The following is a 17,122-nucleotide window of genomic DNA, read 5'->3' on the forward strand; positions in this document are numbered from 1 at the left end:
TTCTGTGCTGGGACGGAGGGGGGGGGGGGGGAGAGAAAGAGAGAAAAATAAATAAATAATAATTTTCCCCATTGACGTGCATAGGGTTTCGTGTTTCGGCCGATCCTCGACTTTTCGCAGTAATCGGCCGATTTCGCCCGACTCGACTTTTCAAAAAGTCGGGTTTCGCGAAACATGACTCGACCCTAAAAAAGTCAAAGTCGCTCAACCCTAGTAGTGACGTTTTGAAATGCAGACTTTGATGGAATGCTCTGCAGGCGTCACGTTGCGTTTGCAGAGCCCTTGATGTGCCTAAACAGTAGAAACTCCCCATAAGTGACCCCATTTTGGAAACTAGACCCCCAAAGGAACTTATCTAGATGTGTGGTGAGCACTTTGAACCCCCAAGTGCTTCACAGAACTTTATAACGCAGAGTTGTGAAAATAATAAATACGTTTTCTTTTCTCAAAAATAATTTTTTAGCCCAGAATTTTTTATTTTCCCAAGGGTAACAGGAGAAATTTGACCCCAAGAGTTGTTGTCCAGTTATTCCTGAGTACGCTGATACCCCATATGTGGGGGTAAACCACTGTTTGGGCACATGCCGGGGCTCGGAAGTGAAGTAGTGACGTTTTGAAATGCAGACTTTGTTGGAATGCTCTGCGGGCGTCACGTTGCGTTTGCAGAGCCCCTGATGTGCCTAAACAGTAGAACCCCCCCCCCCCCAAGTGACCCCATTTTGGAAACTAGACCCCCAAATGAACTTATCTAGATGTGTGGTGAGCACTTTGAACCCCCAAGTGCTTCACAGAAGTTTATAACGCAGAGCCGTGAAAATAAAAAATCATTTTTCTTTCCTCCCAAACATTTTTTTAGCCCGCAATTTTTTATTTTCCCAAGGGTTACAGGAGAAATTGGACCACAAAAGTTGTCCAGTTTCTCCTGAGTACGCTCGTACCCCATATGTGGGGGTAAACCACTGTTTGGGCACTGTTCGGGGCTCGGAAGGGAGAGAGCACCATTTGACTTTTTCAACGCAAGATTGGCTGGAATCAATGGTGGCGCCATGTCGCGTTTGGAGACTCCCTGATGTGCCTAAACAGTGGAAACCCCTCAATTCTAACTCCAACACTAACCTCAACACACCCCTAACCCTAATCCCAACCCTAACCACAACCCTAACCCCAACACACCCCTAACCCTAGTCTTAACCCTAATTCCAACCCTAACTCCAACCCTAACCCTAAGGCTATGTGCCCACGTTGGGGATTTGTGTGCAGATTTTTCCGCACCATTTTTGAAAAATCTGCAGGTAAAACGCACTGCGCTTTACCTGCGGATTTACCGCGGATTTCCAGTGTTTTTTGTGTGGATTTTACCTGCAGATTCCTATTATGGAGCAGGTGTAAAACGCTGCGGAATCCGGACAAAGAATTGACATGCTGCGAAAAATACAACACAGCGTTTCCGCGCTGTATTTTCCGCACCATGGGCACAGCGGATTTGGTTTTCCATAGGTTTACATGATACTGTAAAAGTGATGGAAAACTGCTACGAATCCGCAGCGACCAATCCACTGCGGATCCTCAGCCAAATCCGCACCGTGTGCACATAGCCTAATTCTAACCCTGATTCCAACCCTAGCACTAATTCTAACCCTAGCCCTAATTCTAACCCTAGCCCTAAGTGCAACCCTAGCCCTAAGTGCAACCCTAGCCCTAAGTGCAACCCTAGCCCTAAGTGCAACCCTAGCCCTAAGTGCAACCCTAGCCCTAAGTGCAACCCTAGCCCTAAGTGCAACCCTAAGTGCAACCCTAAGTGCAACCCTATCCCTAAGTGCAACCCTATCCCTAAGTGCAACCCTATCCCTAAGTGCAACCCTATCCCTAAGTGCAACCCTAACCCTAAGTGCAACCCTAACCCTAAGTGCAACCCTAACCCTAACGGAAAAACAAAAATAAATATATTTTCAATATTTTATTATTGTCCCTACCTATGGGGGTGATAAAGGGGGGGGTTTATTTACTATTTTTTTATTTTGATCGCTGTGATAGAACCTATCACAGCGACCAAAATGTACAGGGAACGAATCTGCCGGCCGGCAGATTCGGCGGGCGCACTGCGCATGCGCCCGCCATTTTCCAAGATGGCGGCGCCCATGCGAGAAGACCGAGGACACCGGGAGTAGGTAAGTATTGGGGGGGTGCGATCGGACAGCGGGAGGGCGGAGGGGAGGACGGGGGAGGGGCGGAGGGGAGAGGAAGGCGCTTAGGACAGGACGGAGGGGTACGGAACACTGACGGCGGCTGCAGATCGCTGCCGTCAGTCAGTGGGGGGGCCAGATCGGGGTCTCCAGCCATGGCTGATGCTATTGCAGCATCGGCCATGGCTGGATTGTAATATTTCACCAATTTTCATAGGTGAAATATTACAGATTGCTATGATTGGCTGTTTCACTTTCAACAGCCAATCAGAGCGATCGTAGCCACGGGGGGGGGGGGCTGTAGTACCACTCCCCCTGTCCCTGCATGTCGGGTGAAATTGGAGTTAACCCTTTCATCCGATCTGCAGGGACACGAACCGACCATGACGCATATGCTGCGTCACAGGTCGGATTGGCACAGGTTTTCATGACGCATACGCTGCGTCAAAGGTCAGGAAGGGGTTAACACAAGTGCTCTATAAAAAAAAACTTTCATTTGATTGATTTTTTCAGAAAATATTCCATATTATGTACTTAAACTTCATGGGTGCCAATAACGAGGAGCAGGACTATAGATTAAAGAAGAGTATTGTTGCCTGAATTACTTTTACTAAATACTGAGGTCTCAACTACGTGTGTATATGCATTACCATTGAGGAGTACCTCTAAGAGGGCTATCCCATTGGAGGTAGTCCCCCTTGTGAATCTCAAGTTGAATGTAAATATTGTACAAATTGAGGAAACGCTAAAATGTCACCTTTCCAGACAATTAATAGGTCATCAACATATCTCCCATTACAAACACTGTAGCGGAAATCGTTGCTGTCTGAAAAATGTGGGATTCCTCCCATCACGACATTAAAAGAACAGCTAAGGAGGGGGAAAATTTGTAACCAAGGGCGCACCAAGTGTTTGAAGAAAAAAACTTTGAAACATAAAATATGTCTGATTTAACAAATAATGCAACAATAACAAAATAAATTGCTTCAAAGATAAAGAATATGAAGCACATTTATTTAGATGGAGTTTTACAGCTGAAATGGCCAGGAGAATGGATGAATATAAATTAATTAGATCACAAGTATCCAAAGAAAAATCCTGTGACCCAAAAAACTTCTCGAACTCTTAAAACTGAGGTAGTACCCCTGAGACAGCCTAGGATCCTGGGAATTAAGGACTGGAAATTTTCATCCAATAACTGACTGAGATTTTCATTAAAGAATCCCATCCCAGAGATTATCGGACACAAATGAGGTGGAAAAGTATCTTTATGGACCTTGTGCTTTTGGTTCTGATACATCATTTAATGTCATGATTGTATCATATTTTATATTAACATTTATGAATGGTACCCTAACAAATGTGTGGTACTTTTTTCTACTGTACTAACATGGGAACAAGCACAGCTGCGTTTTTCCAATGTAATCTATTTGTTTCAATGATGATTGGCCACTTAGTTCTACAGTGGGGAAAATAAGTATTTGATCCCTTGCTAATTTTGTAAGTTTGCCCACTGACCAATACATAAACAGTCTATGATTTTAAGGGTAGGTCAATTTTAACATTGAGAGATAGAATATCAAAAATAAAATCCAGAAAAACACATTGTATAAATTATGCATATTTATTTGCATTTTGCAGTGAGAAATAAGTATTTGATCCCTCTGGCGAACAAATCTTAATACTTGGTGGCAAAACCCTTGTTGGCAAGCACAGCAGTCAGATGTTTTTTGTAGTTGATAATGAGGTTTGCGAACATGTCAGGAAGAATTTTGGTCCACTCCTCTGCAGATAATAATAATAATAATCTTTATTTTTATATAGAGCTAACATATTCCACAGCGCTTTACAGTTTGCACACATCATCATCGCTGTCCCCGATGGGGCTCACAATCTATCTTCCCTATCAGTATGCCTTTGGAATGTGGGAGGAAACCAGAGTACCCGGAGGAAACCCACACAAACACGAGGAAAACATACAAACTCCTTGCAGATGTTGTCCTTGGTGGGATCTGAAATCTGAACCCAGGACTCCAGCGCTGCAGTGCTAACCACTGAGCCACCGTGCTGACGATCATCTCTAAATCATATATATATATATATGTATATATATATATATATATATATATATATATATATATATATATATATATATACACACACACACTGTGTGCAGAATTATTAGGCAAGTTGTATTTTGATCACATGATACTTTTTATACATGTTGTCCTACTCCAAGCTTTTCAGGCTTGAGAGCCAACTACCAATTAAGTAAATAAGGTGATCTGTATCTCTGTAATGAGGAGGGGTGTTGTCTAATGACATCAAAATCCTATATAAGGTGTGCTTAATTATTAGGCAACTTCCTTTCCTTGGACAAAATAGGTCAGAAGAGAGATTTGACGGGCTCTGAAAAGTCCAAAATTGTGAGAAGTCTTGCAGAGGGATGCAGCAGTCTTGAAATTGCCAAACTTTTGAAGCGTGATAATAATAATAATAATCTTTATTTATATAGCGCCAACATATTCCGCAGCGCTTTACAGTTTAACAGTTTCAAACACAACAGTCATAGGTAACAATGTTAGCAATACAATAATAAAGCAAAATAAGACGACCCTGCTCATGAGAGCTTACAATCTACAATGAGGTGGGGGAGATACAAAATACTGGTGTGTATTTACAATGATGGTCCAGCCATCTTCAGGGGGTGGGGAATAGATGGAGATAGTGAATGGGCTACACACACACAAACATAAAATGACTTTGATTAGTTTGATTAGTTAATGTGGTAGGCCGCTCGGAACAAATGTGTTTTGAGCGAGCGCCTAAAACTATGCAAGTTGTGGATGGACCTAATATCTTGGGGTAGAGCATTCCAGATGATTGGCGCAGCACGGGAGAAGTCTTGGAGTCGGGAGTGGGAGGTATGGATTAGTGCAGAGGTTAGTCGAAAGTCATTTGCAGAGCGCAGCGGTCGGCTAGGCCGATAGACCGAAATGAGTGATCACCGAACAATCAAGCGTTTCACGGCAAATGGCCAACAGGGTCGCAAGAAGCGTGTTGGGCAAAAAAGGCGCACAATAACTGCCCATGAATTGAGGAAAATCAAGCGTGAAGCTGCCAAGATGCCATTTGCCACCAGTTTTGCCATATTTCAGAGCTGCAATGTTACTGGAGTAACAAAAAGCACAAGGTTTGCGATACTCAGGGACATGGCCAAGGTAAGGAAGGCTAAAAAACGACGACCTTTGATCAAGAAACATAAGATAAAACGTCAAGACTGGGCCAAGAAATATCTTAAGACTGACTTTTCAAAGGATTTATGGACTGATGAAATGAGAGTGACTCTTGATGGGCCAGATGGATGGGCCAGAGGCTTGATCAGTAAAGGGCAGAGAACTCCACTCCGACTCAGACGACAGCAAGGTGGAGGTGGGGTACTGGTATGGGCTGGGATCATCAAAGATGAACTTGTGGGACCTTTTCAGGTTGAGGATGGAGTGAAGCTCAACTCCCAGACCTACTGTCAGTTTCTGGAAGACAACTTCATCAAGCAGTGGTACAGGAAGAAGTCAGTATCGTTCAAGAAAAACATGATTTTCATGCAGGACAATGCTCCATCACATGCCTCCAACTACTCCACAGCGTGGCTGGCCAGTAAAAATCTCAAAGAAGAAAAAATAATGACATGGCCCCCTTGTTCACCTGATCTGAACCCCATAGAGAACCTGTGGTCCCTCATAAAATGTGAGATCTACAGGGACGGAAAACAGTACACCTCTCGGAACAGTGTATGGGAGGCTGTGGTGGCTGCTGCACGCAATGTTGATCGTAAACAGATCAAGCAACTGACAGAATATATGGATGGAAGGCTGTTGAGTGTTATCATAAAGAAAGGTGGCTATATTGGTCACTAATTTTTTGGGGTTTTGTCTTTGCATGTCAGAAATGTTTATTTCTACATTTTGTGCAGTTATATTGGTTTACCTGGCGAAAATAAACCAGTGAGATGGGAATATATTTGGTTTTTATTAAGTTGCCTAATAATTCTGCACAGTAATAGTTACCTGCACAAACAGATATCCTCCTAAGATAGCCAAATCTAAAAAACCCCACTCCAACTCCCAAAAATATTAAACTTTGATATTTATGAGTCTTTTGGGTTGATTGAGAACATAGTTGTTGATCAATAATAAAAATAATCCTCTAAAATACTACTTGCCTATATATATATATATATATATACCGTATATACTCGAGTATAAGCCGACCCCCCTAATTTTGCCACAAAAAACTGGGAAAACTTATTGACTCGAGTATAAGCCTAGGGTGGAAAATGCAGCAGCTACCGGTGAATTTCAAAAATAAAAATAGATGCTCCATACCGTTCATTATTGCCTCATAGATGCTCCATATAAAGCTGTGCCATATATAATGCTCTGCACCGTTCAGTATGGCCCCATAGATGCTCCATTTAAAGCTGTGCCATATAGAATGCTCTGCACCGTTCATTATGGCCCCATAGATGCTCCATAGAAAGCTGTGCCATATAGAATGCTCTGCACCGTTCAGTATGGCCCCATAGATGCTCCATAGAAAGCTGTGCCATATAAAATGCTCTGCACCGTTCAGTATCACCCCATAGATGCTCCATATAAAGCTGTGCCATATAGAATGCTCTGCACCGTTCATTATGGCCCCATAGATGCTCCATATAAAGCTGTGCCATATAAAATGCTCTGCACCGTTCATTATGGCCCCATAGATGCTCCATATAAAACTGTGCCATACAGAATGCTCTGCACCGTTCATTATGGCCCCATAGATGCTCCACATAAAGCTGTGTCATATAGAATGCTCTGCACCGTTCATTATGGCCCCATAGATGCTCCTTATAAAGCTGTGCCATATAGAATGCTCTGCACCGTTCATTATTGCCCCATAGATGCTCCATATATAGCTGTGCCACATAGAATGCTCTGCACCGTTCATTATGGCCCCATAGATGCTCCATATAAAGCTGTGCCATATATAATGCTCTGCACCGTTCATTATGGCCCCATAGATGCTCCATATAAAGCTGTGCCATATATAATGCTCTGCACCGTTCAGTATGGCCCCATAGATGCTCCATAGAAAGCTGTGCCATATATAATGCTCTGCACCGTTCAGTATGGCCCCATAGATGCTCCATTTAAAGCTGTGCCATATAGAATGCTCTGCACCGTTCATTATGGCCCCATAGATGCTCCATAGAAAGCTGTGCCATATATAATGCTCTGCACCGTTCAGTATGGCCCCATAGATGCTCCATAGAAAGCTGTGCCATATAAAATGCTCTGCACCGTTCAGTATGGCCCCATAGATGCTCCATATAAAGCTGTGCCATATAGAATGCTCTGCACCGTTCATTATGGCCCCATAGATGCTCCATAGAAAGCTGTGCCATATAAAATGCTCTGCACCGTTCATTATGGCCCCATAGATGCTCCATATAAAACTGTGCCATACAGAATGCTCTGCACCGTTCATTATGGCCCCATAGATGCTCCACATAAAGCTGTGCCATATAGAATGCTCTGCACCGTTCATTATGGCCCCATAGATGCTCCTTATAAAGCTGTGCCATATAGAATGCTCTGCACCGTTCATTATTGCCCCATAGATGCTCCATATATAGCTGTGCCATATAGAATGCTCTGCACCGTTCATTATGGCCCCATAGATGCTCCATATAAAGCTGTGCCATATATAATGCTCTGCACCGTTCATTATGGCCCCATAGATGCTCCACATAAAGCTGTGCCATATATAATGCTCTGCACCGTTCAGTATGGCCCCATAGATGCTCCATATAAAGCTGTGCCATATATAATGCTCTGCACCGTTCAGTATGGCCCCATAGATGCTCCATAGAAAGCTTTGCCATATATAATGCTCTGCACCGTTCAGTATGGCCCCATAGATGCTCCATATAAATCTGTGCCATATATAATGCTCTGCACCGTTCAGTATGGCCCCATAGATGCTCCATATAAAGCTGTGCCATATATAATGCTCTGCACCGTTCAGTATGGCCCCATAGATGCTCCATAGAAAGCTTTGCCATATATAATGCTCTGCACCGTTCATTATGGCCCCATAGATGCTCCACATAAAGCTGTGCCATATATAATGCTCTGCACCGTTCAGTATGGCCCCATAGATGCTCCATATAAATCTGTGCCATATATAATGCTCTACACCGTTCATTATGGCCCCATAGATGCTCCACATAAAGCTGTGCCATATATAATGCTCTGCACCGGTCATTATGGCCCCATAGATGCTCCATATAAAGCTGTGCCACATATAATGCTCTGCACCGTTCATTATGGCCCCATAGATGCTCCACATAAAGCTGTGCCATATATAATGCTCTGCACCGTTCAGTATGGCCCCATAGATGCTCCATAGAAAGCTGTGCCATATAAAATGCTCTGCACCGTTCAGTATGGCCCCATAGATTCTCCATATAAAGCTGTGCCATACAGAATGCTCTGCACCGTTCATTATGGCCCCATAGATGATCCACATAAAGCTGTGCCATATATAATGCTCTGCACCGTTCATTATGGCCCCATAGATGCTCCACAGAAAGCTGTGCCATATATAATGCTCTGCACCGTTCAGTATGGCCCCATAGATGCTCCATAGAAAGCTGTGCCATATAAAATGCTCTGCACCGTTCAGTATGGCCCCATAGATTCTCCATATAAAGCTGTGCCATACAGAATGCTCTGCACCGTTCATTATGGCCCCATAGATGCTCCATATAAAACTGTGCCATATAGAATGCTCTGCACCGTTCATTATGGCCCCATAGATGCTCCACATAAAGCTGTGCCATATATAATGCTCTGCACCGTTCAGTATGGCCCCATAGATGCTCCATATAAAGCTGTGCCATATATAATGCTCTGCACCGTTCAGTATGGCCCCATAGATGCTCCATAGAAAGCTTTGCCATATATAATGCTCTGCACCGTTCAGTATGGCCCCATAGATGCTCCATATAAATCTGTGCCATATATAATGCTCTGCACCGGTCATTATGGCCCCCATAGATGCTCCATATAAAGCTGTGCCATATATAATGCTCTGCACCGGTCATTATGGCCCCATAGATGCTCCATATAAATCTGTGCCATATATAATGCTCTGCACCGTTCATTATGGGCCCATAGATGCTCCACATAAAGCTGTGCCATATATAATGCTCTGCACCGTTCAGTATGGCCCCATAGATGCTCCATATAAAGCTGTGCCATATATAATGCTCTACACCGTTCAGTATGGCCCCATAGATGCTCCATAGAAAGCTGTGCAATATATACAGTTATATGAAAAAGTTTGGGCACCCCTATTAATCTTAAGCATAATGTTTTATAAAAATTGTTTTTTTGCAACAGCTATTTCAGTTTCATATATCTAATAACTGTTGGACACAGTAATGTTTCTGCCTTGAAATGAGGTTTATTGTGATAACAGAAAATGTGCAATCTGCATTCAAACAAAATTTGACAGGTGCAAAAGTATGGGCACCCTTATCATTTTCTTGTTTAAAATACTCCTACCTACTTTTTACTGACTTACTAAAGCACTTTTTTTGGTTTTGCATCCTCATTGAGCTTTGAACTTCATAGCCAGGTGTAAGCAATCATGAGGAAAGCTACTTAAAGTGGCCACTTGCAAGTTGTTCTCCTGTTTGAATCTCCTCTGACGAGTGGCATCATGGGCTCCTCAAAACAACTGTCAAATGATCTGAAAACAAAGATTATTCAACATAGTTGTTCAGGGGAAGGATACAAAAAGCTGTCTCAGAGATTTAACCTGTCAATTTCCACTGTGAGGAACATAGTAAGGAAAAGGAAGAACACAGGTACAGTTCTTGTTAAGGCCAGAAGTGGCAGGCCAAGAAAAACATCAGAAAGGCAGAGAAGAAGAATGGTGAGATCAGTCGAGGACAATCCTCAGACCACCTCCAGAGAGCTGCAGCATCAACTTGCTGCAGATGGTGTCACTGTGCATCAGTCAACTATACAACGCACTTTGCACAAGGAGAAGCTGTATGGGAGAGTGATGCGAAAGAAGCCGTTTCTGCAAGATTGCCACAAACAGAGTTGGCTGAGGTATGCAAAAGCACATTTGGAGAAGACAATTTCTTTATGGAAGAAGGTCCTGTGGTCTGATGAAACCAAGATTGAGTTGTTTGGTCATACAAAAAGGCGTTATGCATGGCGGCAAAAAAACACAGTGCGTTGTATAGTTGACCGATGCACAGTGACACCATCTGCAGCAAGTTGATGCTGCAGCTCTCTGGAGGTGGTCTGAGGATTGTCCTTGACTGATCTCACCATTCTTCTTCTCTGCCTTTCTGATGTTTTTTTTGGCCTGACACTTCTGGCCTTAACAAGAACTGTACCTGTGTTCTTCCTTTTCCTTACTATGTTCCTCACAGTGGAAATTGACAGGTTAAATCTCTGAGACAGCTTTTTGTATCCTTCCCCTGAACAGCTATGTTGAATAATCTTTGTTTTCAGATCATTTGACAGTTGTTTTGAGGAGCCCATGATGCCACTCTTCAGAGGAGATTCAAACAGGAGAACAACTTGCAAGTGGCCACTTTAAGTAGCTTTTCTCATGATTGCATACACCTGGCTATGAAGTTCAAAGCTCAATGAGGTTACAAAACCAAAAAAAGTGCTTTAGTAAGTCAGTAAAAAGTAGGTAGGAGTATTTAAAACAAGAAAATGATAAGGGTGCCCATACTTATGCACCTGTCAAATTGTGTTTGAATGCAGACTGCACATTTTCTGTTATCACAATAAACCTCATTTCAAGGCAGAAACATTACTGTGTCCAACAGTTATTAGATATATAAAACTGAAATAGCTGTTGCAAAAAAAAACAATTTTTATAAAACATTAAGCTTAAGATTAATAGGGGTGCCCAAACTTTTTCATATAACTGTAATGCTCTGCACCGGTCATTATGGCCCCATAGATGCTCCATATAAAGCTGTGCAATATATAATGCTCTGCACCGTTCATTATGGCCCCATAGATGCTCCACATAAAGCTGTGCCATATATAATGCTCTGCACCGTTCAGTATGGCCCCATAGATGCTCCATAGAAAGCTGTGCCATATATAATGCTCTGCACCGGTCATTATTGCCCCATAGATGCTCCATATAAAGCTGTGCAATATATAATGCTGCTGCTGCAATAAAAAAATAAAAAAATGACATATTCACCTCTCTTGCTGCCCGCAGCTCCTCAGCATCCCGTCTCGGCGTCTCTCCGCGCACTGACTGTTCAGGCAGAGGGCGGCGCGCAGATTAGTACGTCATCGCGGCCTCTGACCTGAACAGTCAGAGCAAGAGGACGGGAAGACAGAGCGGCGCCCGGCGTGTGGATCGCGGACAGGTAACTATGACATACCTATCTGCTCCGGCGCGGTCCCTGGCTCCTTATCCCGGACAGCTGGTCTTCGGGTGCCGCAGCCTCTTCCTCTGTCAGCGGTCACCGTTACCGCTGATTAGAGGAATGAATATGCGGCTCCACCCCTATGGGAGTGGAGTCCATATTCATAACTTTAATGAGCGGTCCCACGTGACCGCTGAATAGGGGACGAGCTGCGGCACCGAAGACCGTGGGATGGGCAGGGGGAGCGCCGGGACTAGGTGAGTATGCGACAATCCTCTCTCCCCCTCACCCGCCGACCCCACCGCCGATCATGACTCGAGTATAAGCTGAGAGGGGCACTTTCAGCCCAAAAATTTGGGCTGAAAATCTCGGCTTATACTCGAGTATATACGGTATATATATATATACATATATATATATATATATATATATATATATATATATATATATATATATATATATATATATATATATATACATATATATATACACTCACACTGCTCAAACAATAAAGGGAACACTTAAACAACAGAATATAACTCCAAGTAAATCAAACATCTGTGAGATCAAACTGTCCACTTAGGAAGCAACACTGTTTCACAATCAATTTCACATGCTGTTGTGCAAATGGAATAGAAAACAGTTAGAAATTATTGCCAATTATCAAGACACACTCAATAAAGGAGTGGTTCATTTTTGGGGTAGAGGAAAGAAGAGATTCAACAAATTCTTGATGCAAACTTAACACAATCTGTAAAAAAAATGAATAATGATCCTAAACACAGGTCAAAATCCAGAATTGTCCTAGGCGATTTCCTTGCAAAGTAATTCATACGGTCCGACACTGGCTGTCATTCATTCAGGGGAGATAGCCAGTGAGTATTCTATTATCCCTTGACTAACATTTGTTACTACTACTTTCACCCGTCTTGCAATGGGTGGGAATATCAGGAGACAGTATAGTTATTAGTGTAAATGGCACTAGAGTCTGCGATAAAGACTATACAAGTCTATGGCTATGTTTCCACGTCGCGCACTGGCACCGGTATGAACGCAGCGGATCCCCGCTCCGTCCAAAGCACTGACGGCTTTTGTACGTGCGGTGATTCCACATGTGCTCAATGAACACATGCGGAATCACTGTATCTTATACATAGAATGGTGAATTTATCTTGCGGAGTCCGTCTCCGCAAAATAAACAGACATGCTGTGGTCTATAAGGACGAGCCGCATGTGCGTAAATGCAGGTCTGCCACCTGCGTTTTTGTACGCATAGTGGATATGAGATTTCATAAAATCCCCTACACTATGCTGTAACATCTGGACGCTGAGGACTGGACGCTGCGGCTGTACGCAGCGTCCAATCTGCAGAAAATACGCCACGTGGAAACATACCCTATGGGTGCATGCAAAACATCGGACTGATATTCGCAGACTCACACAATGGAGAAATGAAGTTCTCAATCTTCTCTGTGCATGCAGAATCGGATCACAGTAAAATGACACTCGGTTCCCTCTCGCAGCAGAGTTTGAGCTGAGGGTCATTTGCATATAGCATCTGGTCCTCTCGCATGAGACAATCAGCGGATGCTACTCACCAGTGTGAACAAACCCTAAAGATGAGAATCACTTACCACATGTTGCAATTCTGGTCTGTCCTTCATCTCTTCAATAACTTTATCAATCTACAAGAGATGGAAACGAGTATCACTCACAACGGTCCAGAAAAGCCTTCTCTAGGTTACACAATGTATTGGAAAAGAAATTTCAAGGCTACAATAAAGATGCAGTTTTGAAAAGGATCTGCTATCTGAGAGCAGCAGAGGATGGAGGGGGGAGAACTGTGTATCTAGAAGAAAGCTGGGAGATAGGGTTGCCATTGTCCAACACCATCCTCTCAACAGTCAATGCAGAAAAAAGGGCAAACCAATGGTGATATTGAAGAAGTGCGGATACTCGCTGACCCACATACAAGCTATGTAAATGGAGCCATATATATGTTGTACAGTTCTGGTAAAATGTACATAGATAATTCCCTTAAAACTGCTAAATCAAATAATAGAAACCATCCATTCCATGTACCCTATGGTGGCACACAAGAATGGACTGCCACTTAAGTGTCAAGCTGTAATTTGGTTCCTTAAACCTGAGACATAGGGCAGAATATTAGGTCTGTGACAACAGCACAGTGCTACATATGGACCACGTTTCACCATGCACAAGATAAAGGGTTTTCCGCTATTGGACAACCTTATGTGAATGCTCCCCCAGCGTGGAAAGTAAAATAAGAAAACAGAATACCTATCTGCCGGACCAGCTCCATTAGCAGTGTCCCCAGCAATGTTGTGACATTGTTTATATCATATGATCCTGCAGACATCCATCTGAGGGCTGCAGCCCATCAGCGGCCATGTCAAAAACAAAGTCATCGGAGAAAATAATGCTTAGAGCAGCGTCAGTCCAAGAGTCAAGAATGCTTTTTTTTTTCTATTCTACTTCGCAAACTAGTGATATTCAAAAATGGTTGCCCGGTAGTGTGCAGCCCCTTCAATAAAGCCATTTTGTCAGGCATAATTCTGATAAATACTTACAGAGATTTTGTCTTCATTGTCCAAAAGCATATCCACGGCTTTCTAAACAAGAAATGTAAGTAACAAGTGAAAAATGCTGTACAAAAATAAGAATATCTAACTGGGAATAGAAAAGTAAGAAAAATGAATATATGCATGTTTGTACATTTTAACAGTAGGTGTGAATAGTTGGGCAAGTCTGCTACTCAGAAATCTCAGTGGCTGGGTCACAGCTCTAACAGGAACTTTATTGTTGTTGATTCCTGTAAAACAGGTGGTTTTAAGAGGAAAAGCCCAGCTCTGGTTGTATTTTTTGAGCATGTGGTGTCAAAAAAGGCATAGCATGAAATACAGTCCTGAAGAAGCAAGTCACGTACTCATGGAATAGACCATTTTAGACTGTGGACTACTAGGCTTGTGAGCAACCAATTAGCACTTTTCATCAGCGGACTGTCCATCTGGAAATTCTGGCAAATGCAAGATGGGCCAATGTCTACAGTGGCCTGCGGTCTTATTCCTCCATGACAAATTGCTTTTTCTCTTCTGGGCATCACACACTGCACTACCAAAGCTGCACAGCCTACTACATTCACAGGCAGCAGTAGTAGTGACTGTAGTGTAGTGAGTGAACAGTGCTGAGGCAGGCCGCCCGTTATCCTCTCACCAATGTCGGACTGACCAGCTCTGCACTTGCTCTTATACTCCAGCTGAGACACAGCCTATGGCACACTGTAAGATGTCTGTGATACCTGGAGAGAAGGAGGAGGCAGCATTAGTGTGGCTGCTGCTATTACAGCCATATGCCGTGTGGTCCCCACAGTGAGGCTAGCTTTACATATCAGCCACTCCTGCTTCACTGTGTGCTCACCCTAGGCTGTGGGGCCTCAGCACAGGTTCCTGCAGTCTTCTCCTGGCTGACTAGTGGGCTCAGTCCACATATTATCCCTCTGCACTACACCAATCAGAGATATGTCAGCACACTACCTGCAGGAGAGGTGTGCAAGGCCCAGCCAGGCTTCCCCGCCATGTCATACTACTGGTCAGGGGCTTATAGACCCTAAAACTACAACTAGTGTGAAGGACCAGGAAGGAAGGATTTCACAGCACAGGGTGCCTAAAGCCAAGAGATTTACAGGATTGTGCAATTTGCGTATATGTGTGTGCAGAGGGATGTGCAGGTATTGCGTATATACCGTATACACATACTATATATATGTGTGAGCATATATATGTTGTATCTGTGTGCATGGTTTATGTATTCAGTAAATGCATAAAATAGAGCCTAGGTGACTAAGTCAATATAGAAAAGAAGACAGCGCGGGTTCCTGATGAGCGCGGCTGTATTCATAGTCAATAAACACGAAGAACTATAATCACGGGTCCAATTTGGGAGCAGTAAAATTGTTCAATTCATACTTATAGGGGGGTCAGTATTTAGATTTTTAATACTCTATCACTTGAGTTGTATTAACAAAGACGTTTTGGAGCCAGTACTGGAGAAAAGGAGAAGGGAGTAAGTAATAATGATTTTGATGCAAAAGAAGGTGCAAAGTGACCTAAAGGGAGAAACCTATGTACCCCAGTCTGTCTCTGGACAGCATGTGGTGGACCTGTGTGCTTATAAATGCCAGGATAGCCTCAGTCCAGGCCTATCACTGTTCATGCCTTAAGTTAGTCCACATACCAAAAGTCCTATTTACGGCGAACCAGAACATCACCTTGCTGCCGAGCAGAAGTGAAGCTAGTGAACTGTAACAAGGCTAATAAGTGATCGCTGACTTCATGTCTAGTAGGAATGGTGATTTATACTAATAAAAAATAAAACTTTCTGTATCAATTCCTCATATTTTTGGCTTTCAGTCACTGAATCCAACCTGATTGATTACTTCCAGGGTATACAAATTTGCCCAGGTCATGTAATGGGCATACAGGTGCTCGGCTGGTTACATGGACAGGACAGATTTTTATCTCCTGGAACCCAACAATAAAGACCTTCATTTCATGACCATGCGTACAGATTATCCAGGAGCAGCATACGATTGTTATCAAATGTCTATTCTTCATTTGCCAAAAATGGAAAATCCTTAATTCTGATTTAATGTGTCCTTTATCGAATGGACTATGAACATGTGTTTGTTGGCAGTGAGATACACTGATGTGAATTAGGAGAGTTCCAATCATGGATAAACATCCGGCATCAAGGCTACTTACATCTGTGTCAAAATCCATGAGCAAAACTATTTTGTCCTTGATAGAGCTGAAGAGGTTATGCTTGTGAATCAGATCAAAGACCTCCTTGTGCCGAAGTGTTAGGTAAATTTCCAGAGCTTGACTGTAACACTGATCATACGTGTGTCTATAAAGACATAAAACACGTCAACACGGACATATATTGATATTAATAGTGTTACTAACAGTATAGCATGTATTATTGCAATGTTATATTCTCAATTACACCTTTACATTAATAGGAGTACATGTAAATAAGTAACATATTAGGGATATTTTACACACTAACATGCAGAATTATGACTGCAGCTCTGGACTGTAACACGTGACCAGTATGTTATTATTAACACTTTTACAAAAGTTGCTTAACTTTCAACATTCAGTAACTGTATGTAAAATGTTATCTGACGTTCACAGGTGGACATGCTGTAACGGGGTTTCGCACTAAAAACACAACGGTATAATGATTCATTTTGTCATCAATTCTGATTGTGGCGAAATACCAGAACTCTCACATGTTTAGAGCGGATGATCAGACATTTTGGGGTACTCATTTTACACGCCATCAATTGTGACTCAGTGCTTAGCACTTTGACCTTTCATCGCTGGGGTCCTGGGGTCAAATAATAATAATAATAATAATAATAATCTTTATTTATATAGCGCCAACA

General features: G+C 42.8%; 1 protein-coding gene across 2 annotated transcripts in view; it reads right to left on the reverse strand.

Annotated features, from left to right (window-relative positions):
• The window catches only part of VPS41 (VPS41 subunit of HOPS complex), a 343,493-nt gene that overhangs the window by 94,438 nt on the left and 231,933 nt on the right, over positions 1 to 17,122 (reverse strand). For both annotated transcript variants that reach the window (XM_077269269.1, XM_077269268.1), the window contains exons 19-21: positions 16,434 to 16,578; positions 14,244 to 14,285; positions 13,287 to 13,337 (exon numbers count right to left, since the gene is read on the reverse strand). In XM_077269269.1, the coding sequence (XP_077125384.1) occupies positions 13,287 to 13,337; positions 14,244 to 14,285; positions 16,434 to 16,578 (238 nt within the window). The remainder of the gene's footprint in view (positions 1 to 13,286; positions 13,338 to 14,243; positions 14,286 to 16,433; positions 16,579 to 17,122) is intronic.

The sequence above is a fragment of the Ranitomeya variabilis genome, chromosome 6 (assembly GCF_051348905.1).
Source record: "Ranitomeya variabilis isolate aRanVar5 chromosome 6, aRanVar5.hap1, whole genome shotgun sequence".
In the NCBI taxonomy this organism is placed as follows: Eukaryota; Metazoa; Chordata; class Amphibia; order Anura; family Dendrobatidae; genus Ranitomeya; species Ranitomeya variabilis.